A 15,049-nucleotide genomic window follows, 5' to 3' on the forward strand; every position below is an offset into this window, starting at 1 on the left:
CTCCCACTCTTCCCTTTCCTGCCTTCCTTTCTATCCCTATTCCTGCCTGATTATTCCTATTTCTCATTCCCCATCCCAGTTGTTATTCTATTTTTTCTCATTTCTCACCTCTATCTGTATCTCTTGTCTGTCTGTCCGTCTATCTCTGTCTCCCTCCCTCCCTCTCTCTCTCTCCCTCCCTCTCTCTCTCTTGCTATTAATTTCCCTGATTGGCTCCCTGGCTCCAGCACCGCTGATGAGCCCTATTCATTCCTGGGCCTGACACTCTCGACCTGCCCTAGCTGATTGCTGGGGGCTGGCCCCAGGAGCGCTGATGAGCCCCAAGGGTCAGCAGCGCTAATTATTCGCTAATTGCAGATGACTCTACTCACCTCCCCCATTCTCAGACACAGAAATGGTAGCGTCTTTTGCCGCCCCCACCCCCAATTCCCAGCAGCGTAGTTGTCAATCTAGAGGCAAAAGTCATGGGCATTTTTGCTTGATAGGAGCCTCAGGTCAATGGGCACGAAAGACTTAAGACAGGCAAGTCAACAGAAGAGTGACCCGAGCTTCAGGATACAGAGCAAGCCTACCTCGCTAAAATGAGGGTCACCTGGTCACTGGGAAACTGTTGGGGGGGGGGGGGCAGGGAGAGTCAAGCTAGTTAAAATTAATAGCAAAGCCAGGCCAGTTTAGGAAGATGCAGTCTACATAGGGGAAGTTACTTGGCTCAGGTAAGCGTTTCTGAGCCAAGGCAGAGCAGGCAAGGGGAGAACTCTGGATCTCAGTGACACTTGTTCAAATCAGGAGTGTCGTGGTGACCTAGTGAACACCACTGATGTCAGACTGAGGTATTAAAAAACAGTACCCTGAAAGACACCGTCACCAGAGTGGGACAGAAAAGGGGGGGGGGGCAACCAAGAAGGGCGCTTTCTTTGGTTATGCTTGATTGACAACTCGTCAGAGTGGAAAAGGGAGAAGAGTGCGGTTTCCACGCGGTCCTGATCTATCTCGGGCTCTACATTAAACTCATGAAACCTCTGAGAGACAAGCCTAGTGGGAAGATGTCGCCACGGAGAAAGAAGAGGTGTCTCACCCTAGGTCTGCGAGCCCTACCTCACTACTAGTGTACTAGGATAATCTTTGTACATCCCTCTAAAGATATGCTTTGGAACCCTTTGTTGAAGTGACCACACGCCTCACGGTACCAATATGGAAGACCAGGTTTCAAAAGTGTATTGTGCTTTGAAGATGAGAGGTCAGTACTTGGCTTGATGGCTGCACAGTGTCGGACACACAACAGAGGCTCACTGCCTTGATAAATTATTGAGGAGACTTTGGCTTACAAGCTCTGAAATTAAAGCTGAATGAGCAGTAACACCACCAGCGAATGAAGCACAAAGGAAGAGACATTTTTAAAAGGGATGGCACTCCATTTTTTTTTTTACATAGGTAATAAAATTGCATAGTACAAGATTCCAAAAGCTCAAATGGATATATATCGACACCTCTCCCTCGGACCAGTAAATAAGACCTGGAGTGAAGGTCCTGTTCTGACCCCTCCCTGAGCCACGTAACCTTGGCCCTTCTGACTTAACTCCATCTGTGAGAGGAAGTGATTAATTTCTACTCTGCCAACAAGCCCATGCAAGGGTCAAACATGAAGAAATGCCTTTCAAAGTACCTTTCCTTCCTGTACTAAACGGACAACAAAGAGCAGAGTGGGCAAGGACAGAAGCCCCCAGGCCAGGGGCTCTCCTTTACTTTGCTATCAGTCCCCGGGAAGAAGCCGTCACTCTCAAATCTGAATAGAGCTGGCTCCTTTCTTTACCAAAGGAAAACTCTGTGCTTCTCTTACTGAATCCCTGAACAGGCCCATTGTGGGCAAGCACTTTTCTCACTGTCTCAAATAGCATTCTGCTTCTTTAATCGTCCACATGCTCGAACTTGTCCCCCTCTCACTATATTCCACCTGTTGGGTAAAGGCTCATACAGAAGAATGCTATTTTGAATCTACCCTCTCTGCTTTCGTGCCTGTATCGGACCTCACATCTGCCCTCCCCCCGCCTTTCATGGTCTGGAAGCCAGCACGTAGGGCGCTAAGAACGAAGTATTCTGAAGTCAAAGCCGACGTATCTGTACCTCCACGTCACTTATTGGCGGGAGAGTCCACTCGCGATGGGCAGCGTCGGGCCCTGCCCGCGGATGCCCTCTGGTGGCGGCAGCGCGCAGCTGCGTCACCGCGAGAGAGGTGCGGAGTACTGCAGCGCCCCCTGGCGTTGGTCTAGGAGCCGTGCGAGGGCAAAGGAACCCAGCCAGGTGAGCCTTCCTAGGGCGAGCGCGCTGGGCGCTGCTGCGGGGCATTTCAACTGTGAGGACACTGGTTGGGCGGGGCGGGGACTGTACCCAAGAATCTTCAAGTCTAGTATGCACGCGTGTAGGTTCAGGTACATTTTTTGTGTCCAGTTACTCGAACCCTGTGTGTTGTGTAAATTGCGTGCCGTCTGTGTGTGCGCACGCGTTGCACGTGGGTAGGTTCGTGGCCGGGGGGGGGGGGGGGTGGGGGGGTGTTGGAGGGAGGTCCGCGCCTCCAGTGCAGGGCGGAGTCCTCACGGAGGCGTGAAATTGGTTTGGAGCAAACACATTACGGAAAGCAATTACCGGGGAGAGGTTCTGAGCCCGCGGGACCCGCAGCCAGGAGGCTGGGGAGGAAGCTCCCCGGCTTGCAAGAGTGGCTGTGGATGTCTAACCCCAGAAAGGACCTTCCTAACGCTGCCTGCTAGTGGGAGAACGCGTGGGGTTGGGCAACAGCCCCTCACATTGGCCACTCCACATCACCTTTCTCCCCTTACCCCCGCCCGCCCTCCTTAAAAAGGCATCCTGCAGAGGAGCGTGCACGCTCAGACATGGCCGGAAATCCTTCTCCCTTCTTACCACTTTCCTGTCAAGCCTTCCCAAGCGTCTGCCCTTTACTGCTCACCTTCCTCAAGCCCCCAGCTCTTGCTCCCACGTGCCTTTTGCATGCACTTCATGGTCCCTTGTACTTGAACTAGTCATTCACACGCTTGCTTTTCAGACTAGATGGAAAAGTCACTGCGGGCAGGAAGTGGTCTCCTTCACAGCTGTACATGAGTGACTAAGACCTGGGACTCCGGGAAGCACAAAGCGAATGACGCGGGTGGGCTTAAATAAAATTTCCATCAAAACGCATAAACAACGCTCTCAGGAAAGCCATCCCCTTGGGAGTCGGGATTCTCCTAGAGCACTGAACACCTGTCACATGCCAACGATCCCATTTATATCCCCAGACCTGACCTTGCCCCTGGACTCCAGACTTGTAGATCCAAAGGACCTTGTAACATATCCTCTTTGAGACGTGTAATGGGCAGCTCCCACTTCTAGCTCCCAGAGTGATCAGCCGATTCCTCCACCCCTTGCCCGCTTCTCACCCTCCCCACCTTAGCAACGATCAGCACCACCCTCGCCCAGTTGTTCAGCCCAAACACTGACAGGCACCCTGGGTTACGCTTTCCTTCAGCCCCCCCACCCCCACCCCCCGTCCAGTCCATCAGGTCTCCTCGGAGTCTTCCAAGAAGGGTCCCAAGTGTCGCCTACTGCTTCCCCACCTCTGGGGACGACTCTGGACCTCAGCAGTGGCCTCCTGCTGGCCTTTGATCCTCCCCCGCCTCTCCCCAAAGCCATTCAGCAGCCAGAGAGAGCTTTCCAAACCTAAATCGGTTCATGCCACCCGCCCGCACGCCCTCCCCCCATCTCTTCCCACTCCATTCCCATGGCTGGCTCCTCCTGGTCACGCAGGCCTCAGGTTAAATGTCACCCAGTCTCCAACAGCACTCTCTGCCAATCAGCGTTGGGCTTATCCCCCTGACACTGTTCCCTCCTCACTAGAAAGTTCACGCCAGCAGGGACTAGGAGCCAGCCACCCCCCCCCCCCCACCCGTGTGCGCGGCCCTGAACCCTGGTTGGACGGACGAATGGGCACCGGGGCATCCTCCCCCGCACCCCTCCCCCCACCCCCACCCCGCGCCCGGGGCACCAGCACCCAGTGAGCCGAGTTCGCACACGCCCAAGCCTCGCGGGAATTGCTTCCCGACCCGGCACGCGCGCGACTTCCCCCGCTGCGGTGGGGCCGGCGCCCTCAGGACTCAGGACCCTGTGGGGGGCGGGGTTCCTCAGCCGAGACACCCGGCCGGGTTTCGGACCCTCCCGTCAGGCGGGCCCGTCCCCCCCCCCCCCCCCCCAGTCGCGCCCCGCAAGGCCAAACTTCCTTCCAGGCGGGAACCCGGGCCCACTCACCTCGGCGCCGACCCTCCTGGGCTTCTCTCTCGACGCCCTCTCCAGCCTCGCGCCCTCCCGGCCCCGCCCCCACCGCCTGCGTCCTCCAGGCCCCGCCCCGCAACCTGCTGCCCGCAGTTGGCGGGAAAAAGCGTGAACGCCGGCGCCTGCGCCCTCCGCCCTCCGGGGCCCTGGGAAACCTGTCCAGCGACCCTTGACGTCACGGATCACGGTGCATTTGATTGGCCTCTTGCGTCACGGGGCGACTCTCTCTTCCTACCTGCGCTTGGGGACTAGCTGTGGGTTCTTAAAACCCTGGCCCTGCAAAGACCTTCAGGGGCCCTCTCCTCTCTTGTTGCACAGATGCGGCAACTTGAGCCCAGAGAGGGGAAGAGACTTAAGATCCACAGCTTAATGAAAGAATTGAGTCTAGAACCCAGGACATGTGACTCTCAGCGCCCGCGGCCGCGAAGCTAACGCGAAGGAAGGAGCAGATAGAGACGGGTGGGCGCCAGGTGTGCGTCCCGTCCTCCTTGACCCACAGGGCAGGCAGTAGGTAGAGCTGTTTGCTTTTTCCAAACCTGAATCTTTCACTCTCACCTGAACCACGGTTACCCTCTTTGATGGCCGACACCTGCACCCACCTTCTCGCTGGCCTTCCTGCTCGCCGCCTCACCTCCTTACCCCAAGGCTCCCTTTGCCGTCCTCCCTCCCGACCCAAGGTTGTTAGCTCACCCACCCTCTGACACTATCTCGCCTGGTGGCCCTTGTGCCACATCGTGAACCAGAGGGGCCAGTCTGCCTGGGACTGCTCAGCAGCTGGTAGATTCGAAAGGGGGAAGATAACACAGCTGGCACCATGGGGCAGATCCAGGGCGGCCCCACAAGCCTGCCCGTCCTGAGCCCCCTGAGTGACCAGCTGGGAGGAAGGCCTGCAGGAGACAGCACCCAACAGCACAGGCCTGCAGATTTTTAATGCTCATACAGGGTCTGGCCGGGCTGGAGGGATGCCTCGGGAGACCACCAAGAGGAGTGTATCACTTGCCGTGAGTCCCAGCTCTCTCTCCATCAGACATCCCCTGGCCGCATGGTCTGTCTGCCTCTCTCCCTGCTGGGAATGACAGCATCCACAGGGCCACCTCGGCCTGGACCAGCTCAACTCTGTCCCAAGCTTGGGATGCTGTGAGAAGCAGACCTGAGCCCCCTGGGGCCTGGGGCACCAGCTTCCGGGTCTCTCAAAAGGCAGTGGACACCTGGAAGGAGAGGCGTGGACTCAGAGAGGTCACACGGTCCAGGGGGCTGGCCGGTTCCGGCCAAGGCCCTGCCCCCAACTCTCCTCTTGCCTCCTACCCATCCTTCTAAATGGCTGGGACTGCCCATAGACCCCAGGACTCACCTAGTAGAGTACGTCCTCAAAATCCAGCTGCAGGTAGCGGAGCAGGCGGGGTGGCAGGGGAAGGCGGGGGAGGGCGTGGGGCAGGCAGGCTGCCAGGTGGGCACGGAGGGCACAGCGGCTCAGGTGCTGCAGGGATCTGGGCTGTCTCACCAAGGCGAAAAGGGACGAATAGAAACGGTGGTGCTTCTGGGGACAGAAGGAGGGGCTCAGCGAGGCAGCCTTGGACAAATGGCACCCATTTCTCCTAAAGCGGGGAGGCTGGGGGCCAACAGGTGTCTACGGGAGCCTATGAGAAGTAGTGTTTTGGGTGTTCACTCTGTGGGTTTTCTTCTGGGATGTGAGCAGGTCTCCGGTAGTTTCTGAGGGGCCGGGTGGGGGAACCGACAGAGCTTCCCTGTAGGAGGTGGGAGTCTCTTGGGGCCGGGCTGAGTGACTGCGTGTTTTCAGGGTCCTGGAATCTGACCTGCAGAGTTTCAGGAGGCACCAGGGCCACGGCCTCCTCGGGAAGCTGCGTGATGCTGTAGGTGTTCATCAGGACCTCGATGGTCCTCGGAGACGCGCACCAGCGTTCCAGCACCTGGAGGAGGAGGACGCATCAGTGCTCCTGGGGTTACCACACACTGCAGGCTCCCCAGCCAGGCCGCACGGGATGATCAGACATCCCTTGGTGTCCCAATAGGACAGCTGCCATGGGTTGAGTTGTGTCTCCCCATCCCCTTCCAACACGTTGAAGTCCTAATCTCCATTAGAAATCCCCTATTTAGAAATAGGATCTTTGCAGTTGTGATCAAGTTAAAATGCGGTCATTAGGGAGGGACTTCAGAGAGAAGGGACAAGGCCAGGAGAGGCCTGATGAAGGAGCGGTGGTGGAGTCCAGTTGGATCCAGATTTGTTCTTTCATTTCCTCGTTTAGTAAATATTTACGGAGGGCCACTATGGGCCGAGCACTGGAGCCCCAGCCATCAGGATGACGGACAGGTCCTTGTCAGCTGGGAACTTTTATTTCCGTGGGAAAAAACAATAACCACATAAATAACCACTTACAGCTAAGCCGCCACGATGAAAAATAAGCAGGCGTGGCGACTGAGCGTGGTTGGGAGAGTGCTGTCCTAGATGGGTGGTCAAGAAAAGCCTTTCTGAGGAGGTGACCTGATTGGGTGAAGAGTGAGCCATGCTGGGAGAGCAGCCCATGCCAGAGACTGCCCACAAGGAAAGAAAGACAGCCGCATTTGGCCTGAGCGCGCGCGCGCACACACACACACACACACACGCACACACCATCATACTCACCGGGGTCTGCACGGACTATCTGGAAGCATATTTGTTTCATTCATTCCGTGTCTTCTGCCGTATCTCAAGCTATAGGCAGTGGCCGCAAACCCTTCGTAAAATCTGAGAACAGCTAAGTGCTATCTCTCTGGCGGCGTTCCTGTGCATAATACCCGTCTCCCTCCACACACTTACATGTAACATTGGGGGCTTTAAAACCCTTCTGCCTGGCAGGCTGGGAATGCGGCATGTGCCTAGTGCTGCTGGGTGGCGAGAGCAGGGCCCCCGAGAAAGCACCGCACACACCTGAAGCCCTCTGTTTCTTGCCCTGCATCTTGGCAGTGCTCACTGGAGCCCCATCCCATCTGCCCAGAGCAGGTCTCTGACTTCCTCCTCCTTAGATCTAGGACAGAACAGTCTGGTCACATCTGGCTCTCCTGCTCTTACCTGCTACTCCTGTCTGCTGTTCAGGCGGGGCCTCCCAGGCCACGCTGGTTCCTGTCTCTGCTCTGCCTGGAATGCCTGGGCCCTCCTCCTGCATTTCCAAGCCCTACCCACTCCAAGTCCCATCCCTTCCAGGAAGCCTCCTGCGGCCGTTCCGCCTGAATCTCTCTCCCTATATTGGGATGATGCCCAGCAGCTTTCCAGAGCTTTTCACATATTATTTAACTTAGAACAGCATGAGCTAACAGGTGTTGAGCACCGACTCTAGGTTAGGTCCTGTCTAAAGGGCTTTTTTTTTTTTTTTAAGTTTATTTTGAGAGAGAGAGAGAGAGAGAGAGAGAGAGAGAGAATCCCAAGCAGGCTCCATGCTGTCAACACAGAGCCCAACTTATTGGGGCTCGAACTCATGAACCGTGAGATCATGGCCTGAGCTGCAATCAGACGTGAGACACTTAACCAACTGAGCCACCCAGGTGCCCCAACTGTCTAAAGGGCTTTATATGGGAGCGCCTGGGTGGCTCAGTCGGTTGAGTGTCCGACTTCGGTTCAGGTCATGATCTCACACTCATGGGTTCAAGCCCCACGTCAGGCTCTGGGCTGACAGTTCAGAGCCTGGAGCCTGCTTCAGATTCTGTGTCTCCTTCTCTCTCTGCCCCTCCCGCACTCACGCTCTGCCTCTCAAAAATAAAATGTAAAAGAAAAATTTTTTTAAGGGCTTAATATGGATGAAACTCAGTTCTCATACTGAGCCTATGAAGCAGGCACGTTCTTCTGTCCTTGTTTTACAGATGAGGAAACTGAGGCCCAGAGCGATTAAGCAACTTGCCGAGGGCCACACAGGTAGTACGTAAGGCTCCAGAGCCTGCATTCTTAGTCACCACCTACTTCAGAGTTTGTTGGGAAAACTGTTGGGAGGAACCCATGTAGCAGGCAACACACTTTAGAAAGTGTCTGGTGGTGGTTAGGGCTATGCTCACTCCTGTTATCTGCGAGGCTCCTATACCTATAGCTTTTTATCACTGGTGGGTAGGACACTGTATTACATGCAAGGAACACGCGTTCAAAGAGTTCCAGTGACTTCCCTATAGTCACAGGAACAAGCATGAATGCCAGGTTTCCTGAGCACTCAGTGGCTCCTGGAGAGCTGGCTGGGCCTGGCAGTGATCACAGATGACTTCTTTCAGGGAGACAGGGACCTCAGGCAAGCGTGGGGCCACTGAAGATCATAGGAGATGGAGGCAGACTCCTTCCTGAACTTTTTGATCACCTGGGGCGAGGCACCCAGAGGAGGGGAGGAATGGGGCACTTGGTTGTGCCCGCCCCCTTGGTCCTTAAGGCAGGGCAGAGCAGGGCGAAGAGACAGGGGCAGTGGGGTCCCAGGAAATCTGTTTGCTGCTCTGCCTCCTTCTTCCAACCCCTCCCTGAAGGGGAAATCATTAGCTGTCAGAGCCACCGTCAGATTACAGGGAATTGCTTGTCTCCTAATTATCTGGTGTTAATAGGAGATTAATTAGTGTTAATTGTTGATTTTCTTGTATTTTCCCAAAGGGGAGACCAATCTGCCGAACTCTCGGGCTGTTTAATTATTTGGTCTTGCTTAGGAATCTAGACAGATGCTTCTAGGTTTGTGAGTGAAGGGGAAAGGCAGGGCCAGCAGAGGAATGTCCAGGACCAGGCAAGGCTGGACAGTTCAAGCCCAGAGATGAGGCAGGGGACCTGCTCACAGCCTGCTACTCTGTATCCATTCTGACTGGGCTCTTCAGAGGTGGGGGGGGGGGGGGGGCAGTCCCTGCCCCAGGCCCAGCACCCTCTGTGACATTACATAGCCCCCTCCAGACACGACACAGCATGGGATAGGGCCCCCTGCCAGGACATCAGTAGCACAGATCTTCAAGTTGAACCCACTATGGGAATATTTTATGTTAATAAGATAAGATACAGACAGGAAATTGACAGTGAAAGGCTTTTTCTCCCGTGCCAGGATAGCAGCTGCTGGTCTGGGTGATGCATGTCCTGCTAAGCTCTCAAAAACAGGGACCATGTCTGTCTGCAAAAGGTGAGGAGGCTTTGAACCTCATGACCCAGGCTCATCGCTCTGCTCTGGGGAAGCCTCTCCTGGGCACAGAATGTCTCACTGAACGGATCCCACGGCCAGGCAGAGCTGCCTGCACGATTCTTTCATTGGCTTGCTCCCCTGATGAAGAAAGGACTCCCTGAAGCCCACATCAGTCCTGGTTCCTGTCTTTTCAGATGCATGACAATCTGGCCCCCTGCCCTCAATCCACCTTCATCACACACGTGTGCATGCACACATGCATGCATACACATTTATGCACACGCACGTGTATATGCATGTGTGAGCACGTGTGTGTGTGCACGCACACACACACACGACACACACATACACCCCTCCTGCTGGTCTGCGTCCTTGCCTTTGCCCCCTACTGGGCTTTGCTTGCTTGATGAATGAAAGATGATGAACTGAGTCACGTGCTCAGATGTGTCAGGCTGCATCTAGAGCAAGTGGGAACACAGGTCTGAGTCTCCCCATCCCCTCCCCATCATGGCCCTCCCCTCGGGCCCCAGCCCCATACCTTGGGGAGGGCCCCAGGCCAGACGCGGACGGCGCCATGGTTAAGCAGAGCTCGCACTGCGTGCTCTGGGCTCTGGGCCAAGGCCGCAGCTGGGCCCTGTAGAGCGCAGTGCAGGGGCGTGTGTCCCCCATAGTCCATGGCATTGGCACTGACACCGCAGGACAGGAGCAGCTCCACGACGGCCGCGTGACCACGGCGACAGGCCAGGTGCAGGGGCCGGCGCTTGTCCTGGTCGGCAGCATCGGCCTCGGCTCCAGCCGAGAGCAGCAGGTGGCACAGCTGGAGGCAGCGGGCGGTGGTGGCCTCGGCCTCGGCGGAGGATGTGCAGCGGATGTCACAGGCAGCCAGCAGTGGGGTCCAGCCTTCGACATTCCGGGCATTCGGGCATGCCCCCCGTCTCAGAAGGAGTTCTGCCAGTTCCACGTGGCCCAGCCGGGCGGCCACATGCAAAGGGGTCTCCTCCTCCTCCTCAGACCGACCATCCACTTTCGCCCCAAACCTCAGGAGCAGTTCTGCGCACCTGGTGAGGGCGAGATGGCAGTGGGGAGGAAGACAGGGCCCTACGCTCCTACCGGTCCGAGCAAAGCAAAGCGGGGGGGGGGGGGGGGGGGGGCGGCGTCTTGATGGATCAGGCGGGCTCATTCTATTCTCCGGCCCACATTCCTATGTGTTTAAAACTCTCCATGAAAATTTTAAAAATACTTCTGTTTACTCGGGAGAGGAAAGGACCATGATCACTGGGTGTGATCTCCAAGAGGCTGGACTGGAACACGACCAGCAGTAACAATGTGGGCTTGTATAGAGCTGTGCTGTCCAGCCACGCACAGCTATTGAGCCCCTGTACTATGACGCCTCCTAACTGAGATGTGCTATTAGTAAAATACGCACCCAGCTTGAGGACTTGGTACAAAAAAGAGAATGTAAAATGTCTCGTTAGTTATATATATATATATATATATATATATATATATATATATATACATATTATATCAAGTACATGTTGAAGTGACAACATTTTGGAGATACGTGTTGAATAAAATATATTACTAAAATTAATTCCAGCTATTCCACAGATATTTGTATGCCCACATTCACAGCAGCGCTATTCACAACAGCCAAAATGCGAAAGCAAGCTAATCGTTCAGCGGCAGATCAATGGATGAAGTGCAGTCATCTACAGGGGTTGCCTGGATGGCTCAGTGGGTTAAGCATCTGACTTAGGCTCAGGTCATGATCTCACACTCGTGAGTTCGAGCCCTGCATCGGGCTCTGTGCTGACAGCTTGGAGCCTGGAAACTGTTTTGGATTCTGTGTCTCCCTCTCTCTGTGACCCTCCCCCCCGTTCGTGCTCTGTCTCTCCCTGTTTCAAAAATAAATGAACGTTAAAAAAAATCTTTTAAAAAAGTAGCTCATTTAGGGGCGCCTGGGTGGCTCAGTCAGTTAAGCATCTGACTTCAGCTCAGGTCATGATCTCACGGTCCGTGAGTTCGAGCCCTGCATCGAGCTCTGTGCTGACAGCTCAGAGCCTGGAACCTGTTTCGGATTCTGTGTCTCCCTCTCCTGCTCACACTCTGTCTCTCTCTCTCTCTCAAAAATAAACAAACATTAAAAAAAATTTTTTTAAAGAAATGGTTAGGATGGTAAATTTTATGTTAGAAGTATTTTACCTCACTGAAAAATTTTTCATTTCATCTATTTCTTTTTTTAAGATTTTATTTTTAAGTAATCTCTATACCCAATGTGGGGCTCGAACTCACAACCCCGAGGTCAAGAGTCATAAGCTCTACTGACTGAACCAGTCAGGCACCGCATTACTGTTCATCTTTTTTTTTTTTTTAAGTTTACTTATTTATTTTGAGAGAGAGAGGCAGAGGGAGAGACAGAGAGAATCCCAAACAGGCTCCTCACGGTCAGTGCAGAGCCTGACGCGGGGCTCGAACTCACGAGCCATGAGACCACGACCCGAGCCGAAATCAAGAGTCAGACACTTCACCGACTGAGACACCCAGGTGTCCCATATTTCATCCTTCTGATAAAGCTACTAGAAAATTTTAAATTACATATGTGGCTCACATTATATTTCTATTGGAACACACTGGTATGGAATATACCTTCAACCATAGTAAGTCAGTGGAGTCTGCTGAAGGATAAATTAACAGGAGGGAGGTTCACAAAAGGAATAAAAATGTGGCCTCATTCAGAAGCAAGATGTGAAATTTGTCAGGTGTGCAGTCAGTAGAGAGAGGGCCTCTATTGTATGTACAGTTCGTTCATGGATTTGCCAAGGCTCCGACTGCCAGGATTCCGTGCTCATCAAGAAATTGAGTAATGGGGTGCCTGGGTAGCTCAGTCGGTTGAGCATCCGACTTCGGCTCAGGTCATGATCCCACGGTTCGTGAGTTTGAGCCCCGCATCAGGCTCTGTGCCGACAGCTCGGAGCCTGGAGCCCGCTTCCGATTCTGTGTCTCCCCCTCTCTCTGCCCCTCCCTCGCTTGCGCTCGGTCTCTATCTCTCTCAAAAATAAATAAACATTAAAAAAAAATTGTTTAATTGAGCGAGGACTCATCCCCCAATGCTTCCGACACGTAGGGCATAATTATTTGGGTCGCAGTAAAGGAATTTTCTGCACACGAAATAATACATTGTCACATGGGTATGTCCATCGGTTTCTTGTGAGTTTAGTTAGTTGGGCTTGGTCCCTAGGCCCATTGTATCTGAGGGTACCTGCCAATAGGGAAATGCCAGACCCGCCAAGGTAGGACCAGACCCTGCCCACAGGGATTGATGCGTGCCCCAACTGGGGGCTGCTATCCTTTACAGACTATCCGGATCACTCCTGGACGGTCAGCTCTCTGAGGGCAGGATCATGCCTCAGTTCCTGCTGTACTGAGCACAGTGCCTGGAATGTTGGATAATCTCAGAAAAACCAAAACTTCATAGTACACTGCCTCCCCACAATGGATCTGGACAACTTCCCCAACATAGGCTCCGCAGCTGAGTCCCCGCCACAGCCCTCTGACACCCCTGGGGAAGCAGAAGCTGTCCCAGGTACAGGCCGGTCCGAAGTTCCGGGGCCAGCTGGCAGGACGGTGTGGGGAGTAACCACATCCTGACTCTCCACCTGAGCCCCGTCTCCTCTAGCCCGACTCACCAGGCCTGCCAGCCCCCAACATGTTCCCTCATCCTCCCCGAGGTCACCTCTCTGCCTGCCCGAAGAGTGGGACGGGGGTTGGGGCGAGGGGTCACTCACTCGAGGGTGCCAGCCCCCCGGCAGAGGTGCAAGGGGAGTTTGCCGTCCTGGTCAGGGATGTTGGGGTCGGCTCCTGCCACCAGCAGTACGTGGACACAGGCAGCGTGGCCCGCGGCACAGGCCTCGTGCAGGGCGGTGCGGCCCCCAGGGGCACTGTCGGGCCTTGCCCGCCGCCTCAGCAGCAGCCGCAGAACGTCCGTGTGGCCCCGGCTAGCCGCCACGTGCAGTGGGGTGGTCAGCTCCTCTTCGTACGTCAGAGACCAGAGTCCTAGGGAGAGAGGGACATGGGCCTCACACCCTGAAGACAGGCAGAGAGCAGAAGAGGAGGTGGGCAGAGGCTGGGAAGAGGGAGCTCAGGGCTCTGTCCCCAGCCTCCCCGCTCCCGCTCAGACCCTCCCAGTGCCCCAGGCCCGTACTCAGAGCCCGGATGTTGAAGCGGAAATCCCTCCATCGTTCTGGGTCGCTGGTGTCAAAGACGGAATCCGGAGCCAGGCCGGTGCTGGAGTCGGCGAGGAGGCGGGAGACAGAGCCCGCGTCCCCGGCCAGCACTGCCTGCCAGAAGGCCAGGGCAGGTCCCGAGGCCGTACGGGTGACGATGGGTCCCGAGCCAGACTCCAGACGCTCTGCAGACCCTCCTTTGGGCCTCTCCACCAGCCTGGCACAGAGGGCGTGTCTGTCACCGGGGGGTTCCCCCGGCCCCCTGCACTCTTCTGGGGACCAGCTCATGAGGACAGAGTATGAGCTTGTGGGAAGAGGCGTAGGGGGAGGAGGGGGAGGGAGGGGGCAGAGGCAGAGAGAGCGGGAGAGGGGGAGGGAAACGCGGACGGATGGAGGGAGAGGGTCTCTGTGTCCCCGAGCTGAGCCTGACCCGGCCACGCGGTTCAGCAGAAGCTATTCTGGGCTCCGCATGACTTCACTCCTGGGCCAAGGCTTAGGCAAGCCTCCGGGTAGGGGAGGAGTAGCCAGGGGCTTCTCCTCTTCCTCAAGCACTTGGTGTCTCTGTGCCTGATGGGGTTAACCCCGGCCCCCGGTCCTCAGCCCTCCACTCCCGGCAGCCCCTCACCCCTCTGGTGACTGCTCCAACGAGGCTCGGCGGCCCGGTGCTCCAGGACCAGGTCGGCTGTGCTGTGCGGGGGAAACAGCTCCTGCAACCTCGCCAGGTCTCCCGTGTACAGGGCGTTCTGCAGGGCCATATCACGGCACAGTAGAGGCGACGGCCGAGTCGGCTCCCGGGCTGGGCCGGACCGGGACCCCCAGACCCGGCAGGCAGGGGCCGAAGGACGGCTCCCCACACGGTGTCCCCAGGGGGGAGGGGAGCTCCTTCTTCCAGGCATAGCCAGTTTCTGGGAGAGAGGGAGCCAAAGAAGCAGGCCTCGGGACGATTCCACTGGCTGACGGGGCCTGAGCCAGGCCGAGGCCTGGAGTGGGAGGGGCAGGGAGCACACGCGGGCCATACCATAAATAGCCCCGGCTGTCCTAGCTGTCAGTCCCAGGGAAGGAGGCTTCAGGCTGGAGTGGGAATTAGGGAGGAGCTGGAGAGCAGAGAGGGGATCAAGCCCCCCGACCCCGAGTCTCACCCTGGAGTTGACCGCTGTCAGGGTTGAAAGGGGTCACCCAGATCGTGGGATCCAGCCTGCACTTTCACAGGTAAAGGAAAACGGAGCCCACACGTGCCAAGTGCTTTGCCCAAGGTGTGAGTTTGTTGCAGATCCGGGACCAGAATGGGGGCGGAGGGCGGAGTGGGGGGGCTCTCAAGCTGCCATTTTCATACCCTCTCTCATCGATCATGTGCTTCACCAAGCCAGCCTCCGGTGGCCTGGGCTC

General features: G+C 56.0%; 1 protein-coding gene across 2 annotated transcripts; it reads right to left on the reverse strand.

Annotated features, from left to right (window-relative positions):
- Positions 1-5,227: 5,227 nt before the first annotated feature.
- Positions 5,228-14,659, reverse strand: ASB10 (ankyrin repeat and SOCS box containing 10). Of its 2 annotated transcripts, none has more exons than XM_078437487.2 (6): positions 14,289-14,659; positions 13,226-13,493; positions 9,976-10,495; positions 6,132-6,245; positions 5,669-5,854; positions 5,228-5,525 (listed from the first exon to the last, which is right to left on the reverse strand). In XM_078437487.2, the coding sequence occupies exons 1-5, from the start codon at positions 14,557-14,559 to the stop codon at positions 5,669-5,671; spliced, it is 1,359 nt and encodes a 452-aa protein (XP_078293613.2). In that variant the 5' UTR covers positions 14,560-14,659; the 3' UTR covers positions 5,228-5,525. The 2 variants fall into 2 exon arrangements, with proteins under 2 accessions (XP_078293613.2, XP_078293620.2); XM_078437494.2 differs by lacking the exon at positions 14,289-14,659 and adding an exon at positions 13,642-14,249.
- Positions 14,660-15,049: the final 390 nt, after the last annotated feature.

This window comes from Panthera onca, chromosome A2, assembly GCF_046562875.1.
Source record: "Panthera onca isolate mPanOnc1 chromosome A2, mPanOnc1 haplotype 2, whole genome shotgun sequence".
Lineage (NCBI taxonomy): Eukaryota > Metazoa > Chordata > Mammalia > Carnivora > Felidae > Panthera > Panthera onca.